The sequence below is a fragment of the Danio rerio genome, chromosome 9 (assembly GCF_049306965.1).
Source record: "Danio rerio strain Tuebingen ecotype United States chromosome 9, GRCz12tu, whole genome shotgun sequence".
Taxonomy (NCBI): domain Eukaryota; kingdom Metazoa; phylum Chordata; class Actinopteri; order Cypriniformes; family Danionidae; genus Danio; species Danio rerio.
Window position 1 is genome coordinate 700,001 of NC_133184.1, and position 22,399 is coordinate 722,399.

Genomic DNA, 22,399 nt, shown 5'->3' on the forward strand with positions numbered 1-22,399 from the left:
GATTCAAAACAAAGAATTATTCAGTGGCATTTTTAATGTTTGTCGCCAATTTTGGCCCATTCCTCCTGACAGAATTGGTGTAACAGAGTCAGATTTGTAGCCACAAGCTTTTTCAGCTCTGCCCACACATTTTCTATAGGATTGAGGTCAGGGCTTTGTGATGGCCACTCCTAAACATTCACTCTGTTACCTTAAAGCACATTTGAACCGATTTGGCAGTATGCTTAGGGTCATGATCTGTTTGGAAGAGCCATTTGTGACCAAGTTTAAAGCAGTATAATCTTCAGTTTATCCTACAAACGCTATTTATTTCAGCATGTAGTAGGCCAGATTAATGTTGAAATGTTCATCTTATAAACAGCCTAAACATTTGGTGCGGTTATGAACACCTCTGCAAACACAATCCGAATAGTATAAACAAAACATTCAGAAAGTTTCAACTCTAATTATTTGCCCATCATATCAATATTGCCCATGTTCATCATCATGATATACTGAATTATTAATAAATACATTATAACATGTTTAATCATAATGAAACATATGCGTATTAATAAAGTACTGCAGTTAAATAACAGCATCTGAGTCTCACCTCTGCGTTCTTCTTAAGCTCTTCGGCCTCCGCCTCGCTGTACTCCATATCCAGACCGTCCTCATTCCCGGAGTCCTCATCAGAGCACAGCAGCTCCGGCAGAGAGTTATTAAACTCTACAACAACACAAACACATGCTCACTCATACACAAACAAACTCTTCATACAGGGATGTCTGATTTTCAGTCAGCCAGCTGAAGTTTTCTGCTCGTTCATGCTAGTATAAACTCAAAACGTTTAAGATCTGGTTTCTTTAAAATCAGTTATCTTCACTGGCTGTTTGAGACATGATATAAAGTGGGTCTCAGACTGGACAAGAAGCATTGCATTAATCTGCAGCATGTCTTTAAATATGGAAATATATTTTACCCCAGTATTCTCAATAGTCTAGCACTATCCTACTGCTACTGACAGCACTTGTGTTTACACTGCTTTTCATCTAATTTTACACTTGAACTACTAAATGAATGCTAAAGTCTATTTAACTGATTATATTCTCTCACTGACCTTGCAGGCTGAGTTCAGTTGCCCTCTTCAGATCATCATCTTCTCTCATCTCTCTCGCCTCCTGCGCAAACAATTGAAACTCATGCATTAATGCAAGAAAAATATTAATATTAAAAAAAATAATAATATATTTTTTTTAATTGCATTTGTTCTAATCAGACTTGATAAAATCTGTCTGCAGAAACATTTTTTTTTTAAATACAAGAATAATAACTCCATTGAAGAAAAAAATACAGTAACAAAAATAAATAAATAAATAAATAAAAACCACACAAAATAACAAAAACTTTAAGCCTCAATCATTAGGAAAAAAGATTATCATAAGCCTTAAGAAACTTATTAGTCTTATTATTAATAATAAGCTTAAAAGAGTTAATATTGAGCAAAATTTCAAGTATTAAATCTATTGAATTGACAGTGTAACACAAATAAAATTAACAATACGATCGAGAGCATGATCATTGCTAGAAAAATACAGAAATATATCTTTTATGCACAAATTTAAATATTAAATGGAGACGATAAATAAAAAATAATGTTATTCCAAAGAAGCCTAACGTGAGTCTGCAGAAACACTTTGATTGACATTCTCCCTTTGTATGATGTCATCAGAGGGGGAAAGCCCCGCCCACTAGTGCCCATCTCTCCCTCATTAGCATAAGACATTAGTCTTGCTTTTGAATCTGCCACTATGCTGACACACAGGCGTTTGTAGCTCCGCCCTCTTCTGAAAAGAGCACAATCTCATTTGCATTTAAAGCTACAGTCACCAAAACACCACAATCAGGATCAAAGCCTGAAAGGTTCAGTTTTAGAGAGCTATTATTATTTTGCTATTATTATTAGAGTTATTATTTTGAGCTCAAAACTCTAGGGACATCAGATATGCATTTTAGTCTATTCTAATATATTTTTAAATGTATTTATTTTTCTTATATAAATGCATGGACTCACAAAAAGAGGCATTTTTTATAATGAATGGATGCTCTTTTTTTTAACTGCTATAGCCATTATAGAGCTGGGAAAGCCCAGGATAGTTTTTATGTGCGAGTGTTTTGTGCTGTAGTGTGCAGTGTGTGTGACTGACCTGCTCCTGCAGACTCTGAGCGAGCGCCTGCTGCAGCTCCTGCTCCTCGCGCTCCTGCTCCAGACTGTACTGCTGCACCCAGTCCAGCTCGCCCTGCAGCCCGTCCGGCGTCTGGTTCTCCTTATTCTCATCCATGGTGAGATCCAGAGACTCCAGTGCATCTGCATGAACACACAAAATAAAAATAATTGCTAGTCTAACGCATTACAGGCTTAATTTAATGTGTTTTGATGCGTCATGGCTGTCCAAGATCCATTTCCAATAAATAGAAAACATAATCAATCAAAACTAACAGATGTGAAGCAATCAAAAGCCCAGGGAAAAGTGTTTAATAATTAGTCTGATTGTGAGTGTAGCGCAGGATCATCATCATCATCATCATCATCAGTACCTGTGGGCTGTTTCTCTGCATCCAGCAGCTCCAGATGTTGCGTCAGGTCGTGTGCGTCTGCGTCCCCGAAGCCGGTGTCTGGGCTGCTGCTGGGCTCTTCATCTGGGCCTGCGCAGAGACTGGAGTCATGGCGGCTCATCTCCAGCACAGCCGCCAGCATCTCCTCATCATTAATACCATTAAACTCCGACTGCTCCACTGCTGCATGAGGATGATGATAATGATGCTGGAGAGAGATTTCAGATAATACAGCTCATCTAAATACATGTACAGTTGTGCATTTTAGTTATATAGTTGAAGCTCCTGTGAAGTGCTTTGAAATGAGCAGTTTTACTGAATCTTAACGAAAACATGGAGGGCGGGGCATTGAGTAACTCCTCCCCCTTAAAAATACATTTGTTTTAGCAGTGAGAGTGGTTGACCTTAAGCGCATCCAATGAAAAGCCAAAGAGAAGGGGGCGGGGCATGTCAGAGACTAAAGAGCATTTGATTGGTCAGAAGATCTAATGAGAGACTAAAGAATGAGACGACGACCGAAAATATTTTGATTAATTTAGACGGAGCAAGCTGCGATAAACTGCAAGATTTAGTTGTTTATATCAGGTTTATATCTTCTAAATGTGAATTTTGTCATTGTTTTAATGCACACTACCTCATAGATATCCTTAAAACTAACGTCAAATTTTTTTATTTTAATTTCTCAAGAAAAAAAAAAAAAAAAAAAAAAACACAAAGGAAGATATTTTGAAGAATGCTGGAAATGGGCAACCCATTGACTTCCATAGTAATTGTCTTTTCCTATCATCGAAGTCATTGCTTACCGGTTACCGGAACTTGTGTTCAACCGAAGAAAGAATAATCAGAGTTTGTAAATGTCAGGATTTTTGAGGGGGTAAACTATCCCTTATTTTAAACAGTTCTGAAGATCTATAATTAGCCAAATTGGTCACACTTTACAATAAGGTTTTATTAGTTGATGTATTTGATAACATGAACTAAAAAAGAACAATACTTTCATAGCATTTTTTTTAATCAGTTCATCATTAAGCAATGCATCATTAAAATCCAAAGTCATGCTTGATTACATTAATGCACATTCTGTAACTGTAACAAGAGGCAATTTAATTATATATCATAAGATTAAAACGGCTGTCATAATATTATTTAGCAACATCTGGACCTTTTTGGATTCTTGGAAGCAATGAAAATTAAAAATGCAATACAGGAAATACATTAGGACCAGGGCTTTGCATTAACACACGCCTAATGCGGGTAGATTTCTGCTCTGGCGGGTAAGACAGACACCTCCACTAGCCACCTTGACTGGTTGGAAGTCATTTTAAAATTGTAGTTTTTCTTAAAAGCAGGGTTCGACAATAAGCATAGCCCAATATTTGTGCAAATGTGATATTAGAATTGAGACTGACAAAAATAACTGTTCGGGCGAGCAAAAGAATGGTGAATACGCTAACAGCTGATGTTATGCGCGCGACTGTTAAAAAGCGTGCACGCTCCCGTTTACTTGCGCAAAGCAACTGTGCCTAGAGGAAGTGCAACGGGTGCGATTGGTTCCCTTTGAAATAGACTGGACAGAGTCCTAATGATTTTTTAAAAGAAAAGTTGATGAATTAAAAAGTGCACCTAAAATTGTGAAAAAATAAAATAAAATTGTGGCTAAGAAATGCTTATTTGGTGTGGTCAGAGATAAATTTGGCAAATCCTTAATTTTGAGCCCTGAAAAATGTGAATCAAAAACTGACTGCATTGTGACAGTCCATTTGCTCATGCACACTGAGCAAGCTAATACACAACACACACAAGTGAAACGAATGAGAAGGCATGTGGACATAACACAAAATCTAAATCAAGTGATTTTTGCAAAGTCAAATTTAAGCAAAATATATTTCCCCGACAAGAAAAGTGTGGCTAGTGAAAATGGCGAGTGGCTAGTTATGTTGGAAATCTACTAGCCACAGTGACTGGTGATCAAAAAAAGTTCATGTCAAGCACTGGTTAGGACTATTGTTATTGTTTACATCCCTCAATATGGGCTATACTAACATTAATTAATACAACCTTATTGTAAAGTGTGACCATCTTAATTATATTAGGTCTCTCCTCACCTCGTCTGCCCTGTCGTCGTCTGGATGATGTTTGCGGGCGACTTTTCTGACCAGCTCCTCATCGCTGTCAGAGTCACACAGCACACTGCCTGAACTCTCCGGCCTCTGGGACGCTTTCCTGAAAACACCAACATTAACATCACGACTGAATAACCAAAAAAAAGTACACTTTGGATTTTACAAGTATACAATTATCTGCCAGTGGGGTAAGCAAAGTAATGTCAAAAGGAAAAACTAAATGATTCTGCTCACCCCGTTGGCTTATTTTGCTTTTAAGGAAAAACTTAATCATGGCTTGATTCTTAAAAAAAGACAATCTAAAAATAACAAAAAACTGAAGAAAAGCTTTTCTTTTGCAGACGAGCTGAGAACTCAAACTCTTCATTTGGAAAACTAGTCCTGCCCCATTAAGACTTTACATTGAAAACCTCAATTAATTGAACAGTTCAATGATTCTGATTACTAATTCCTTACTTTATTTACATTTTCCCCCTCATAGTTCTTTGTGTTATCAATAGATTAAATATCATCAACTATTAAATGCTTTTCTTAACAAACAAAGTAAAAGCGAAGTAGACTTCAGAGTGAATATGCTCCAAAATCAGCTCACCTCAGTGTCGAAGAGTTGACGGACTGCGAGATCTTCAGTGTCCGAGACCTGCAATGAAGCTCAGTGTTAGCGCTGTATTAACTATCAGCGAGTGCAAATGTGTTTGTGTTTAAAGGTTCCAAGAAGAGCTTAGAAATGCGCATTTTTTTTATTGGACGTTTTGAAACATGAAGAGGGCGGGGCATTGACTAGCCCCTCCCTTTAAAAAAAACTGCCAAATGCATTTTGCTAGCACAGCTCTGCCAGTGAGTGTGTTTGAGCTAAGGGGAAAAGGTTTCACGCTTTATTTCTGCTTAAAACTCAGACTGTACTTGGATTAACAGTGTTAACAATGCATGAAGTGAACAAAATATATGTGTGCGAGTCTTACAGGGCGTTCTGTGCACTCCAGCCCAGGCTGAGCGGGCTGCGGGTGGCGTCTGTGCAGTGGGACAGCAGCGTCAGATATTTGGGGATCAGCACTTGTTGACCCAGTTTGCTGTTTAAGGAGAGCTGAGTGTTGTAGCTGTAGCGTTTGAGGTGCAGAATCAACACCCTGCAGAGAAGAGACACAACACTCATTTAGAAAGAGTGGAGAAAACTACACACACAAAACTCCATTGTGTGATCTGGGCAATTGTGACATCACAGTTTCCGAAATATTTTGGTTATATCTAAACAAAGAAAATAGGTACAGCGTTTGCTTTAACGGCACATATAAACCTACTAATATTAAATAAAAAAAATTAAAAAAAAGTTTAATATCTCAGACACCAAGCATAACTGAATGACAATTTTGGGGATTATTTGTTTTTATGGGGTGCCAACTCCACGCAGGTCAAACTTAAGTATACGGTGAGAACATTATTATCCCGGCTGTGAAATTAGAATTCATTTTCAAACACTTCCCAAGTGCTGTTCAATAGAGCAAAGACATTTTTCACAGCATTTGCCTTTATATGCCATTATTTCTTAGTTTGGCTGGAATAATTCAATTCACTCCACCTTTATTTCTATAGTGCTTTTACAATGTAAATTGTGTCAAAGCAGCTTCACATAAAAGATCATAGTAAAACAGTGTAGTTCAGTATTTCAGTGTTTTAGTTCAGTTCAGTGTGGTAAATGATAATAAAATAAATGATTTGCTGTAGTCAATATCATTAGCCCCTAATATTAGTGTTGGATTGTCTCCAGAATAAACCACTGTTATACAATGACTTGCCTAATTACCCTAACTTTACCCTAATTACCCTAGTGAAGCCTTTACATGTCACTTTAAGCTGAACACTAGTGTCTTGAAGAATATCTAGTCTTATATTATGTGCTGTCATCATGACAAAGAGAAAATAAATCCGTTATTAAAACTAGTGTGTTTAAAAAGTTAAACAAAAATCTGTTAAACCTAATTTGGTTAATTATAAATATCATATTTTTATTATTTTAATATGTACATCATTGTTACAGTCAAGATTAATAATAAGCAGTGAATCAAAGGTTTGTTGAGGTGCGTTTATAAATGGAAAACAAATTATGTATGATGACATAAAAACATCATTCAGGAAATATAAATTATATATTATTTCACAGGAGGGTGAATGGTATAGTTAAAATTGATATAGTGGAAATTGATATTAAAAATAGTTGCAATTGATGTAGTTGAAATTAATACAGTTCATAAAGTTGAAATTGATGTAGTTGATATTGATATCGTTTTAAATCGCAATCCAAGTGAGTTCGTGCAGTTAAATACGACTTGTGTATGCATGAATACCCTGATTTGGTACACTTTCACAACACATCCAATAATGATCATGTGCTTGGTCAGTAGGTGGATGTTAGCTGGTGTTTTGTGGCTGTTTGAACAGACTCTTTATTTTTAACTACATGGAAAATCCTTATTTACACCTTTATGTCTCGTTTCAGCTGAGCGTTACAGTATAGTACAGTAAACTGTACTATACTGTAATACATTTCACAGGAGGGTGAATTTGACTGTTAATGCTAACCTGGGAAGTCTGCTAAATTTGTGAGAAACAGTCGCCGCTTTTCCGCTGCACTTTTCACAGGAATACTCGATTTCCTCCATCTGCAAACACAAAGTCAACACAAAGACAAATGAAGAGCCGCTACAAAACAAACAAACATGCAGCTTCAATCTTTGAATATTAATACAAGTAAGGAAGCACCAATATCCCTTGTGAAATAGGCTCAATTATTTAAAATTAGCTGAATTAAAAATTCTTGATGTTTTTTTAGGACAACTTAACAGTTTTATGTTCAATCCACTTAAATTTGTGGCAACACTGATATTGATAAACAAAAAAACAGCTCCACCTTCTGTTCAATTCTGATACTACTGGTCAATTTCACAGAGTACAAAACAAGAGCAGCTACTTTTCTACATTATATTAGTTTTACTGTTGGATAAGATATATTTAACATTAAACTGTTCAATATTAGTAGACAAAAGTTAAGAAAAAAAAATCCAATATAATCTTCAAAGCTGTTTTTCGCCCTTCAGTATTTCTATAAACAACATTAGCTTTTATTTGACATATAACAGAATTAATTTAATAAACAAAGCCGCTGTCATTTGCTTTGTGTAAATTATTACACATTTTGTTTCTGAAAAAGATTAACTCAGTCTGCTTCTCTTTACTGTCCATCATTTTCTAGATCGCGAGTTGTTGTATTCTCCACTCTCACAGCTGTTCTTACCCTGAAGAAGAGGTCCAGAGAGTCCTGTATAGACCTCATGGGGAGGGTTTTCCTCCTGCGTGGCAGGTCGATGGACAGATCATTGAACTGTTCCCGCTTCAGCACCACCTCTCCACAGCTGTTCATTACACAATATCACAGATTACTCTCATTAGACATGTTTGTCTGCTGCTTTCTGTTCATCTTTTGCCTCCTAACGATACATACATTACAGCAGTCGGGCTGGGCGATACGACAAAACCATCACTATAGAGGTCATCTCATATCCCGATAAGGAAACATGTCAGTATATTACCATTTACAGCAATTTAATCAATTATTAGTTTATATCTAAATTGTTTTATTTATTAAATCTTTATATGAACATACAGGAAAAAAACAAATAATCAATCATAGAAACATCTTAATCAACTAGAAAGCCCAAATAGCAGAATCCACAAAAGAAAATAACAATAGATTAAAATAAAACTTAATAAATAGCAAAATACAATGCAATATAATACAATAGAAGGGGGTTAATCATCAAAAAACGTTTTTTTTTCCAACAAAGTTTAAGGGCTTTTTTGTGTCTCATAAGCTTTAAAGAATTGAAGAATACTATTAAATCTTTTTGGAAAAGCAAAAAAAGTGGGGGGGGGGGATGGGGGGGGGTAAATAAAAAAAATCTGCATTTATGAATGAAATAATTGTCCATCGTCACAATATTGTTAAACAAAAATTCCAGATCAGAATTCTGACAAAAAGATAAATATTTTATAGTTTTAAAATCAAAATCAGGTATTACATATTTTAATCTTAACTAAAGAGAAACATCATTCCATAACCTTTTTTGAAAATTTGCATTAATAAATATGTTCCAATGACTATGTCTGCTTCACAAAAGGTACAAAGTTACAATCCATATTAGATCTATGTTTGAGGAACTCATTGCAAGGATAAATATCGTTAATAATTTTAAACTGAACTTCTTTTGCCTTTGGTAGAAGTGAAAAAGAGAGAAATCTTGTTCGAATTCAAACCACCTTGTCTTCAGGAAAATCTAAAACAAGGGGTCTTTTCTCAACTTTAGAAGGGAAAAGCTGTGTTTACGAACATTCTTAAAGTCTTATTATTACAGCTCTGCCCAGTAAAATTAATACCAGAGATGATAAGATTGCCCAATCTTGGTATCACAGAAGAATAACCCAACTCCCCTTTGATCAGCTGAACCAAACCACCAGGAATAGCTTTCAACAAAGACAAATACAATTTCGGAGTACAAATAATATGGTATAACATAACTGAGGAAATTTTCAACCCCATCCAAAACTTGTATAAAGTTTATATCTAAATTATTTACTCATTTATTAAGTTTTCTTTTTATTACAAGCACATTTATTGAAAGGGGAAGGAAATCTTGTTTGTGATGTATAAACTATTAATTGTTGGAATAGATTGAAATGGTGCTTCACCATGATATGAGTCTCATTATCATCATACATGTAATATTAACCCGTCCTAGCTTCAAAGCTAATTAATTATCTGATTGAGCAGAGCAAACTGACCTTTTGCAGGTGATGGTGTGCTGCACCTCAAACTCCATGTTGACAGTGACAGGACAGGTGTAGATGCGTGACGTGTCCACCTCGTCTGCTAACCGCGTGCTCTGAGGCTCGTCCCATGCAGACGGCTCGTTCTTCCAGCTCTTGTTGATCTTCTCCACATCCTCCTTCAGCTGGTCCAGACACTGACTCAGAAACTCATGAGCATCCTGCGCAAAAAACAGAGCCGGGTATGTATCTGCGTGTCAAGGACTGAAAAATATAAGCAAGTTAACTGTAAATCCAACACTGCAGTGTCTCATTCCTGAATGAATCAGGGTAGCTCAGGGGTGTCCAAAGTCGGTCCTGGAGGGCTGGTGTCCTGCTGAGTTTAGCTCCAACTCACCTGCCTGGAAGTTCCTAGTATACCCAGTAAGAGCTTGATTAGCTGGTTCAGGTGTGTTTGATTAGGGTTGGAGCCAAACTCTCCAGGACCGAGTGTGGACACCCCTGCTTTAGCTAAATCTATGGAGTCACTGCTTCAATGGCTAATCTAAATACAGTGATTTGCTTTGTCTCTAAATAAGTCAGACGTCTTAAACGATTCACTTGAACTCCTGTTAAAAATTCATTACTAAATTGTGTGTAAACAGGCCTCTAGTAAAGATGCATCTGCACTACATATTTGCATTAGGCAGATGATTAAAATAGATGACAACTGTGAAAGCAACATTGCATTTGGCAGAAAACTTCAATGTCAATTGTAAAAGCAACACTAGTCTTTCATTTCTAACCAAAAACATGGATATAATTTGTTACAATAACAAACACAGTTGTAGGCTTGGGGGGTAATACGGTAATATGGTATACCGCGGGATCTAAAAATAGCAACGGTGTCAGTATCATTACCGTTATACCGTCATAAAAAACAATGCACTTAAATAGAAGACAAGTATTAAATATTATTTATTTAATGTCTACAAATGCGTATGCGTGATTGTCATCACGGGACAGTGTGGAGGAGAGATAGGTGAGGTAAGATGGCGAGTCGCACACCAAGTGACCTGGGGCCTCATGTATCAACGCTGCGTACGCACAAAAACTTTGCGTACGCCAGGTTTCACGCTCAGAATCGCTCACGTTTGGATTTACTAACAATGAACTGAACGTGGGAATTTGCGCAGGTTCACGGCAGCTTTCTGGCAGGCGTACGCACATTTTTTGTGCGTGTCTGTTTTATTTCCATTGGCGACTCCTAGAGGCAGTTGTGTTAAATTCCTCTCTACAAAGTGTCTGATCCTTGCAATGGCGTCTGTATGAGACGGGTTCATATAGTAGGTATGTAAGATTTCCATACCATACAGTTGACCAGCTAAACATTAAAGCACAATTTGCAGCGGTCGCCTGTTTTCCCAATGTAATCTGAGCGATCTACTGCACGCACATTGCTATAAAGACACTATGTGAAGATAAATTTGCATGAGTGAATCAGAAACATTTCCATTCAATAAATGTGCAAATAAAATATGATGCACAAACTTATTAATGATTCCTACTTGTCTTTCTCGTGATAAATAGTGGGCAAAATCTGATATGTAGCGGGGAAAAAAAAGAAGAATGAATTCATCAGACGCTGGATTCGAGCCGAGTTTATGCTCGAACGTGTCAGTACATGATCATATGCTTCTTATGAGGTGCGCCACTGAGACTGCGAAGGGTACTGCAACATTTTACAGATATAAACCACACTATTTCTTTTTTAAATGCACTCAGTGCGATGTTCAGACCCAACTGTGTTAACCGTATCAGCTAAACTCTCCCACTCTATTTTTTTTCTTTTGTTGTTAATTCCGCCGAACAAACTTGCAAATAACACCGCTTTTCTCCGGTCTACCTCCGAAAGCAGCACCTCCATTTCACATTCTGTTCAAAGTTTCTCTTTTTGCTTGCTTTTGCCATTGCTTTTTCGTTGGGTTTTGACATTAGCATAGTCATTAGCATATTCATACGGGGGAGGAGGCAGGGAGGGGTTTTGTGCTCGTGCATGTTGCGCTCAGTTTCACGTTCATTCAGATGTACAAAAGAATATGCGTGAGATTCGGCGTACGCAGTGTTTCATACATCTGAATTTTTTTCTGCGCACGCACATTTACAGCTTTGTGCGTACGCAATGTTTTAGTAAGATTTCCACGCAAGTCTTCGTACATGAGGCCCCTGGTCTCGAAAAAGAACACAACCTCTACTGTTTGGCAGTATTTCGGGTTTTGACCAAACGAGAATGGAGATGTGGTAAATACAAACTAGAGGTTTGCAAATTTCCGCATAAAGCGCAGGAGCGGTCAGTAACTCTGGTGTAATTTGAACTGGACCGGGTGCGCGGTCTAACAATATCCACGTGGATGCTGTTAAGGTGTGTGTGAATGAGAGAGAGCGTGATGCTGTGTGGATATAAGGTATTCAGTTTATGAATGGTTTGGTGACGCTGTCTGCGCCTTACATTATAATTTTTTTTTATTTAGCATGGTAATACCGAATACAGAGGTAAAATAGGGAGGGGGTTTGATGGTATCAAAATTTGAATACTGCCCAAGCCTATACAGTTGTATACAATAATTATTTGTGGCTCTAATAAATTAATTTTATAGACAAAAAACTAAAAGTTCAAGGTGTTATTTAGTTGTAAACAGAAGTAAAGATGCATCTGCACTAAAATTACATTGACACAATAAACGGACACTAATCCAAAGGGACTTTATAGACATTTAACCCACAGCACTGCCTTTATTACTGCCGTTCTCTATTATGTGAATAGCACGGGTATGAAATAAATACTTACGTTCTGCATGTATCCAGAGAATCGCTCCGCTGTTGAAGAAATGGCGTTCTTCACTCGCCGCAGAAGATCTTTCTTGACCTCTGGAGGGGAAATGTCTTTCTTTGCCAGCAGATGAGCGAATCGCCTTTATGTGGAAACAAAAACAACACACAAACAGGACTGTTAGCTAACAAACCAATTTAAAAGATCTGTTGCTATATATTTCTCACCATCACAAATCATAGAGCTTTTTTTTCATGTCGCTATATTCAACATATCTTTATTGATTATGCAAATATATGGTCACTGAATATCAAATATTGCTTCTTACCTATAAAGACAAATATACTAGCTCCTGTTTATCTAACCAACCTTCTGTCTCGCAACAATCCAACCCGCTCTTTAAGATCTCTAAACTCATCTAGTTTCTGGTAGTACCCAGAATAGCAAAGTCCACTAAAGGAGGTCTAGTGTTTTCATATATGGTTCCTAGACTCTGGAATAGCCCTCCTGGTAATGTGTAAGGATCAGACACACTTTCTCAGTTCAAAACTAGATTTAGACCTATCTGTTTAGTAAAGCATACACACAATGCAGCACTTAAAGGTATGATGCGCGAGTGTGCTGCACAACACACAAACATAAAAAATATGTTTATATAATAACTTTAACTGCCAAGTTATTAGTAATTGGTTAAGTTATTAGTTATTAAAACTAACTACTAAACTAATTACCCTAAGTTGTCTGATTTTGATTGTAATCCAAAAACGTGCACATTTAATAAAGCTGCTTTGAAACCATAATTAGTGAAAAGTGCTAGACAAAGACACTTTAATTACTGTCTAATCGCAACAGGCCAAGAAATAAACTGTTTAATGTTGAGGTCGACTTGTTTAAACAAGCTACAACTTTAGAAATAAAATATAACGCGTGTGTACCTGAGAAGGGCGTTAATGGGAACCCTCTTCCACGGGATGCCCTGCTTTAACAGGTCATTGGAAAAGGAGGGAAGGCTGAAGAGAGACTGGAGGATGGCGTTCATGTAGCACGTGTTCCCAAGATTGGAGAATCTAATAATCAAGCAGATAACAGAGGTGGATCCCAGTCAATAACACTGCAACAAAATACTACTTTTTAAACAGTACAGATTGAATTCATTATTTAAAATAGTAAAAGATGATGAGAATTTAAGAGTTTATTGCCATTTCAGCTCCTCTGGCTATGTCATGGCAAAAAAATACAGATCAAGTTTGATAAAAGGGAATGAAAGAATAAAAATAATAATTACAAACAACATTGATGCATTAGTGGTGGAATTAAGACAGCCAACAATTATCCCTCTAAAATAATAATAATTATTAATAATAAAATAACTAGTTAAAACTTATTTTAATCTATTGTCATATTGAATAACTACAATAAATATTATACTGGTTTTATGAGGAAATTTAAATATATGTTTGACAACACTGACAGATAAGAGTGAATCTCTGGATACACCTGCAGAATTAACTGAATTTCAACAAATATTTGGGATAATTCAAGTAACAAGTCTATATAAAGTATATCCACAATTTTAAATGGAAATTAGACAAAGTATTGCTCATTTTAAACAGGTGTTACTTGCAAAAAACAATGTATATTGAGACATTTATTTCCACTGTATGCTCAAACATGTAACATAATGACAATCAGCTCAGTTTGATCAATTACAGTATTAATATTTGACTGTTAAAGCTGTAAGCACCCATTTCTCTGCTAGCATATGTCCAGAAGCAGCTCACCCTTGCAGTGGAGGCTGAGGCTGGGCCAGCACTGAGGGTCTGGGTTTGTTCCAACCTCCGTAATCCAGCGTGGGACGAACCTTTTTAAAGGGCGTGGAGTGATTGGGCAAAACTAGGCTTCTTTTGGCTGATGGACATGAACCTGTACTGCTGGGCCTGGAGGACACACAAGAGCAGATCTCCCAGCATTAATAACAGTCAAATCATGCACTATTAGATGTATTCGGCACATGAGAGAGAGAACATCCACATCAGCAACTTCAGACTTTTTAAATGACAACATCAATATAGAGCAGGGGTGTCAAACTCAATTCCTGGAGGGCCTAAGCCCTGCACAGTTTAGTTCCAACCCTGCTCCAACACACTTACCTGTAGGTTTCAAACAAGCCTGAAGGACTCAATTAGTTTAATCAGGTGTGTTTAATTAGGGTTGGAACTAAACTGTGCAGAGCTGCGGCCCTTTTGGAACCGAGTTTGACACCTGTGATATAGATGAACATAAATACACAACTGACACTTAAATAAAGTACAAAAAAGAAAAATAATTTGTGTAAAAATGTAAATGTTGTATCCTGACAGCGACTAAAAATCTTTTTCTGCAACATTTTCAAGCAGGTTAGTTAAGAAAAAAGCAAAAGTAGCGCATTAAATTGGAAAAAAAGTGGCCTTTAACACTAAGTCCGATTGTTTACCTGTCCAGAAATGAATGCGTTTGCGTGTAGTCTTTAGCTCCTGTTCGGCTACCGTAGAAAGACGTGGGCTGGAGAGGAGCAGGAGTGTGTGGAGCTGAGGGGAAAAAACCCAAAGTCATATAATAAAGCCAAGGGGAGAAGCGGTTTCAGAAGATAAATGAGAGTTAAATACCAACCAGAGGCTCTGTTCTCCTCTGACTGCTTGAGCTTGTCTTTGCAGCTAAGCAGGAACTTTCTGGAGGAGTCTGTGATGGCCTTATTGTTGCTGAACACATGCAAAAGCAGACAAATCAGGTTTCTTGTTAAGCAAGTACTGTTTAAAAGTCTAGCAGCTTTTATGACAATGTGATGGCAAAATACAGTAAATAATTGATTGTTTTCAATCACGTAAACCTTGTGGAGGCCTGGCGGACAAAAACAATGAGCCGTAATGGCGGCTACATTAAGCGTCTTCATAGAAACGCTGCACAATCCACTCATATTTCCATCTGTTTCAAGCTACCAATATTTGGATCATCAGCAAAATAAAACAGAGATATGATAACAACCTGTACATTGTGGACACTTGTGATCCATCGTCTGCAGTTTTCAGTCATTTAAAACCCTCATGTCCCTGTCTGAGCTACAATTCTGCGATGTTTACATTTATCTTGTGGATATTCCTCAGCGATTCAGTCATCAGTGATGATGTTATAGCATGCAAGCGTCTGCTTATATATTCAATATCAGTTTATTTTGCTTCGATTAATATTTGCTGGTAGGGAAAATCTATTCGTTCACTTCTGCTGTTTATACTTCGACTTTGCATGTAAATTATTTATCCTTAATTATTTAATTATCCTTACTCCACGGAAATGTTGTTTTAACGCAAGAAATATCGTTGGTGCAATACTCAACAACATTGCATATTTTCCCAGTATTGTGCAGTTTTAAATGTACAGACTTGTTTTATAACACTGAACAAAAGTGATGGCAAAGACATTTTATAATGTAATGCAGCACATCCAAAAGAATTATTGATTTTATAGTAATTTTCATTGAGAAAAAGCTCCAGTCCTGTGTTTAGTAACGTTGAAGTTATTCTTCTACATGTAAGATTAAAGTCCGCTTAATTATTCACCTTAAAGGGCCATGAAACCCCCTCGTTTCAGCAGGGTGTTTTCACACCTCTACTTCAGAAAAAGTCAGAAAAGTGGGCGTGTCCAGCTCTGTTTAGGGGGGAGTGTCGGAGGAACTAAAGTGGGATGGTGTGGGAGTGTCTATTTGGGCACGCGCGAGTTTCAGTCAAAATACTCACACGAGAAAGTGATGGTGTATTTTTACAGTCATTGTGTTTAACCTACATGGACATCTGTAGTTGAATTATTTGCCAGATTATTAAATGTTGGACTTTAACTGCAGTTTGGCTCTTTCATTCAGGGAATTCATTCATGCCCCTCGCGACAAACGAGATATTTGATTCCAGGATCTGCTCTAAGCGTGTATTTTTCATGCAATGTTTGATACCGCACGGCGAATGAGAGAAAAAAAAGCTCCGCAATTCCCGGAAACTTAGATGCACACGGCAGGTAGCGTCAGAAAGCCGCGTGTGTTATTCCGGTCACAAAATGCGGTGCTAACAAGTTTGCACTCAGTGCAATAGTTAACTTAATTCGATACGAACAAACTGAATAAACAAAGAGCACTGGTCGCTCACTTACCAAATCTGTAGAGACAGGACAATCACCAGCAACTAGAGCCGCGTCTTTATTAAGAGGGGACTACAAGCAAATCCGGATTTCAGCGTTTGCAGATGAGAACAGCTCTCAGGTAAACAATAATCCTCCTTAGACACGCGAGTTATTGTTGTCGAGCGTCGCGTACACTTAATCCACACGTGAGTCTGAGCTCTCACAGAGAGAAAATGAAAACGAAACTTAATGGCAGCAAACTATAAAAGCAACACTCCACGCTTGTTTTGCCAACACAACGTGGCGTCTCTGGTGTAAACAGTGACACTAATGAATATTAATGAAGTTGCAGAATAGAGCGCGCTGATTGGTTTGAACCAAGCCTTACTCATGCATTAATGCAGCACACTGTAAGACGTAATAAGACACACTATGGCACAGACGCCCAGTCTGCACGCTGGAATACACGCTATTATGTCATGACCGTGACGCAGCTTCAAAAATTCGTTTCAAACAGGAAGTACGAATTTGCTTGAAATAACGCAAAAACAACCAATTTACACTTTTTAGTGAAATATAGGTGTCCTAATAGTGTTTTTAGCAGTGTGGGACACATATACCACTGTCAACAGCTCAACACATGTGTTTTGGTGTTTCGTGACCCTTTAAAAAAAACAATGTGAGCTAGCAAAATAAACATTAAACATGTAAGTTTACATGTAAGTTTACCTGGAAGAGTCGTTCTCTTTGGGATAGTCCTCCGTCAGGTCTCCGTCAGAGTTCATCAGCCTCTTCCTCTTCTCACTCCTACACAACACACATTTCACAGTTGAGTTCAATGCAGTCAATTAGCTCTTTACGTTAAAGGGACAGTTCTCCCACTCTGAAGATTGTGTTTTGTGATCAACAGAAGAAACAAATTTAAACTGAGAACACTGAAGGTAGGGCTGCACAATACTGCCATTGCAATATTTTGTATTTCTGTAATATATATTGCATAATATATATTGCATAATATATATTGCATAATATTATAGGCATAAAAAATTATGCATATAATTTCACTAGAGGATTTAAACAGTTTAAATATTTAATTGATACAATTTTCACTGATATGGAGTGCATCTACATAAAACATAAACATTACAAGCATAAATTAAAAGCTTTAAGCAACAATGCAAATTAAACACAGTGCTTTAAGGTTTGCTGGAGAGTCCAACAGTACTGAGATACAGAAACTAAATATTCAAATGTAAAATAACCCCGTATACAGTGGTAAACACATGAAGAAGATCAACATATTTTATCAACGTTGTCCTAGACCTAATTAACACCAATTCTGCACAATTTTGAAAAACATTTTTGATTTCAAATGTTGACTGCTGTTGTCGTTATTGCATAATTAATGAAATACAATTAGCCTTATAGCTACAAAATGTATAATTTGATATAATTTAAATTGTTTACACTTTAGTCACATACCTAAAAAACATTAACATTTTTTTAATAATTATTGTTTAGGGGTTTTCACCTTTATTGATAGGACAGTAAAGATTGACAGACAGGAAAGTGTGGGGAGCAGAGACAGGGGAAGGATTGGCAAAGGACCTCGAGCCGGGAATCGAACTCGGGTCGCCGCGAGCACCTGGATGCTATGTGTTGATAAAAGATCGCACTAACTACTAGGCTATTAGCGCAGACATATTTTAACATTTAAGCAAATGACTAATATTTAAACGGTTTGAATGATATCAAATTATTATCTTTCGCTTTATTATGGTTAAACTGTGAATGTGTTCCAACCTGTTTTCATTGTTTACTATAATCCTAAAACTTGACATTGGAAATCCTGCGTTGTGACTACTGCAATATTGATGCAAAAAAAAATGTATATTTTGCAGTCCTAACTGATGGCGAGTAAATAATAATAATAATAATAATAAGGCCTTTTATTGTTTTACAGGCGCCTTTCAACACACTCAAGGACACCTTACAGTTTATAGCAAAATCACAATAAACTAAATAAGCATTAAAGAGCATATTTAAACCTGCAGATCTTTAAAAGCTTCTCTGAAGAAAAACCTTTTTATCTTTAGATTTAGAAGGGGAAACAGTGACCAGCCGGCTGATGTGCCATCAGGGTGTCTGCGCTCACCTGATCTCCGAGAGGCTGCCGCGGGCCGGTGTGGACGTGACCCGGCTGGGGCTACCCAGGGGCTTTCGGGGGGTGCTGTCCTCTCTGCTGTCCAGACTGGAACGCCTGGGAGCACTCTGCAAGAAACAGAAGATCAGCCTGGTCATATTCATTTCTATATTTATCTAGAAACTATTTAATGCACATGAATGCACACAATAAAAATGTTTTGTTGACTAGAGCAAAAGTAGTGCATTGCGCTTTTTAGGTTGCTAGGCAACCACTGAATCAACTGCGTATTGTGCTCAAGCGATGCCGTTGATATAATTATAATGGTAATATTATTGTGATATAATGTTGTATTAAGGGGCGAAGCAGTGGCGCAGTAGGTAGTGCTGTTGCCTCACAGCAAGAAGGTCGCTGGTTCGAACCTCGGCTCAGTTGACGTTTCTGTGTGGAGTTTGCATGTTCTCCCTGCCTTCGCGTGGGTTTCCTCTGGGTGCTCCGGTTTCCCCCACAGTCCAAAGACATGCGGTACAGGTGAATTGGGAAGGCTAAATTGTCCGTAGTGTGTGAGTGTGTGTGTGAATGTGTGTGTGGATGTTTCCCAGAGATGGGTTGCGGCTGGAAGGGCATCCGCTGTGTGAAAACTTGCTGGATAAGTTGGCGGTTCATTCCGCTGTGGCAACCCCAGATTAATAAAAGGGACTAAGCCGACAAGAAAATGAATGAATGAATGTTGTATTAAGGTCATTTTAGCAGCCTTGCATTGACAGCACAGTAATAACATTGCAGGGAGCAGGAACAAGTATACTGCATACAAATGTCCTGTCCATTGTTTGCGCCGACTTTGCTTGTGCAAGTGTGTTTCATGCATAAATAAATACATGTAAATTAGCTAAATAACCAAAGCCATTTTGAACTTCGACCATGACATGTACAAACTAGTCAATAGTGAGCTCCTTGCGTTTAGGTTCGTGCAGCAGAAATGATTGGGTTTTAAAGCGCAGTGATTTCTGCATCTGGTGTGAAAGCCCCTTCAGATCTTGCAGTTACTACGGCTGGATGGAAAGTGAAACCATCATGCTAAACACTGCTGGAAAGTGCAGTGCAGCATAGGCCTTTATCAGCTCATATCAGCCAAAAACGCATCCCTAATATTTATATTGTCACTGATGACCTTTCACAGCACTCGTGATGCTGCATTACCTGTTTATCTGACGGAGAAAGGCCTGAGTCGTTCTGTGCTGTTCGATTTCCAAGAACCAGCCCAAAACTAGCACTGCCCTGGTTCGTCTTGAAAACTGAAAGAACAGAAATGACGAAAACAAATAAGAAGGGACAGTTCACACAATCTAAAATGTCCTCGTCATTTACTCTCACTCAAGAGGTTGTAAAATTATGAATTGCTTTCTAATATATTTTGAAGAATGTTGGAAAAATTTAAAGAACAAAACACACAATTGAAGTCAATGGCTGTTTTTACCAGAATTCTTCAGTATATTTTGCTTTGTGAAACAAGAAACAGACGAAACCAAACACTCAAACAATGTCTTTAAACTATTATTATGCTTATCAATCGTCAAATTAATACATGTATAAAACACGTGTTATTAGAATGCCCCAAAATGAAAAATCTGGGCTAAAAGCGAATATTTAGGATTCAACTATCATGATTCATAAATGAATGAATGGCAGTGAAGTGACAGCGGAGTTGGAGTTTATTCATTGAAACATCAGCAACTCATGGCTGTTTTGCGGCAAGATCAATATAGCTAAAGCGTCAGTCAAGCCTTGTATGAAACAAGTTGGCGAAACATTAACATTTTGCAGTGGCCCAGCCAGAGACCTGACATTAACCCAATTGAGAATTTGTGAAGCAAGCTAAAGATCAGACATTAAATCCTGAGAGAGTTTGAGCTCATTGCTAAAGATGAATAGGCAAAAACACAAGTGGAGGCAAGCAAAAAAACTGATCAGCAATTTCTGGGAAGCATTTGATCACTGTAATAGCCAATAACAACTTTTCTATTGATTATAGAGAAGGATGTGAATAATTTTGGACATGCCACTTTCTGTTCAAATGTAAATAAAAGCATAATTTTTCACAATGATGCCTCTTGTACATCATCTTATTATCTTTTGGGAGTCATTTCCCATCAAAAACAAACTTGCTGGTTGAATAAACGTAATTTTAGGTCAGAATTTGCTAGGGGTATGAATAATTTCAGGGCTTGATTGTATATAATAGAGTATATACAGGAATCATAGTTAAACTCAATAACTTTTAAGACCTTTTTTAAGTCTCTTTCCATACATTTTAAGACCTTATAACCACATTAGGTTTCAACTGGAAACACTGGCGAGAACCTGCAGTATATTAACTACATATAATGTAAGAAACTCATTCAAAACTAAACCATTATTCATATAACGAATACAAATGTATTAAATCTAGCTAATTCAGCAGGTTGGCACCTTTAGAACTGCAGAAATAATGGTGTCGCCTTGGTTACTGCAGTAAACAAAGCAGCATGATGTCAAATCTAGCAGGATTTCATTGACTTCATAAACTACACAGCATCCTGATATTCACAGATGTATTTCAGGCAAACTTTAGCACACAACCATACATGGCAGAATCAAAAATGATATCACATTAAATACCTTGCAAAATAGCATTTAAGACTTTAATACCTTTTTAGGACTTTAAATTTCTTTACATTAATATTAATATCAACTTTAAATATTTTAAGTGATAAATTTATAAGAAAATATACCGAAAAAATAAATGTAAACAAGTAAAAATGTACACAATAACATTAGATATAATTTTTCCGTTCCAAAGTGACAGCTGAAAAAGGAAAGAAAGTCACCTGCAGGTTTACCAAGCTTCACATTTTCTAGATATTCCTTCATCTTTTTGGCGACCAGCATGTTGAGCTTGTCCATCATGACGATGCAGGAGTCTTTCAGAGTCAGTGTCATGCGGTTCGGCCCGTGCGTTTGAAACCACGAAACACTCTTCACATTGTGACTCAGCTGCAATAAAACACACATATGAATGAGCTTTTATAGCGTTTGATGCCCAATGTTTCCTAAAGAGGACCTTACAGTTGTTTATCAACCCTAGTCTAACTTCATCATCTCTAAATGATCAACATGACCAAATCTCTGCAGGTAAACATGTTAATCAGTCTACTATAAACCAAACAGGTTAATAGTTAAATAAAAACACTTAGTTCAATAATTTGTCTGCCTAAAAATCTTGCCTCGAGAACGCTTCCAATTCAAAACAGTGGATATAATCAGTATTATTTATGATTTGTGTTTTTATATTGTATTCACATTTTAACATTTTGCATTGTGTTTGACAAGCAATATACAGTATTTTAGAACGTAAACGGGGACCTTTTTTTAAGGTTTACCATCAGATTGTTTTGGTCATTATTATAATTTTTTTAATAGTTAATGGTTTGTTAATAGCGAATACTCTATGATTTTTTTTAGCCAAACTAATAATTATCTGCTTATTAATAGTTAAGGTAGCAGTTGTGTTTGGGCATTGGTTGGATAAGCCTATTTTACAATTATGGTGATGGAGACTGGAATAGGGAAGCGTTGATTTCAGTCACCCTGCCACCTTTACTTAAAATCGGTTTTCAGTAGATGGCGGCTTTGTACTCCCAAATGACATCACATTATTTTATCACCCATGAATGAATTTTGAAATGAGATATTCTTGAAAGGTAACTTATGTCTCATTTTCCACTGAAA

At 37.1% G+C, this 22,399-nt stretch overlaps 1 protein-coding gene across 6 annotated transcripts in view; it reads right to left on the minus strand.

The window, feature by feature from the left end:
* usp37 (ubiquitin specific peptidase 37) overlaps nt 1-22,399 on the minus strand; it is a 32,431-nt gene that overhangs the window by 4,858 nt on the left and 5,174 nt on the right. For 5 of the 6 annotated variants that reach the window (XR_012385026.1, XM_073912252.1, XM_073912255.1 and 2 more), the window contains 19 exons: nt 21,499-21,664; nt 19,832-19,926; nt 18,644-18,759; nt 17,218-17,295; nt 14,995-15,083; nt 14,819-14,912; nt 14,127-14,282; nt 13,281-13,412; nt 12,364-12,487; nt 9,552-9,757; nt 8,008-8,125; nt 7,296-7,375; nt 5,681-5,845; nt 5,311-5,358; nt 4,701-4,818; nt 2,578-2,803; nt 2,187-2,347; nt 1,100-1,160; nt 593-708 (listed from right to left, as the gene is read on the minus strand). Coding sequence is in view for 5 of the 6 variants with exons in the window: in XM_073912252.1 (XP_073768353.1) it covers nt 593-708; nt 1,100-1,160; nt 2,187-2,347; nt 2,578-2,803; nt 4,701-4,818; nt 5,311-5,358; nt 5,681-5,845; nt 7,296-7,375; nt 8,008-8,125; nt 9,552-9,757; nt 12,364-12,487; nt 13,281-13,412; nt 14,127-14,282; nt 14,819-14,912; nt 14,995-15,083; nt 17,218-17,295; nt 18,644-18,759; nt 19,832-19,926; nt 21,499-21,664 (2,349 nt within the window). In the remaining variant the exon portion in view is untranslated. 6 annotated transcript variants of the gene reach the window in all.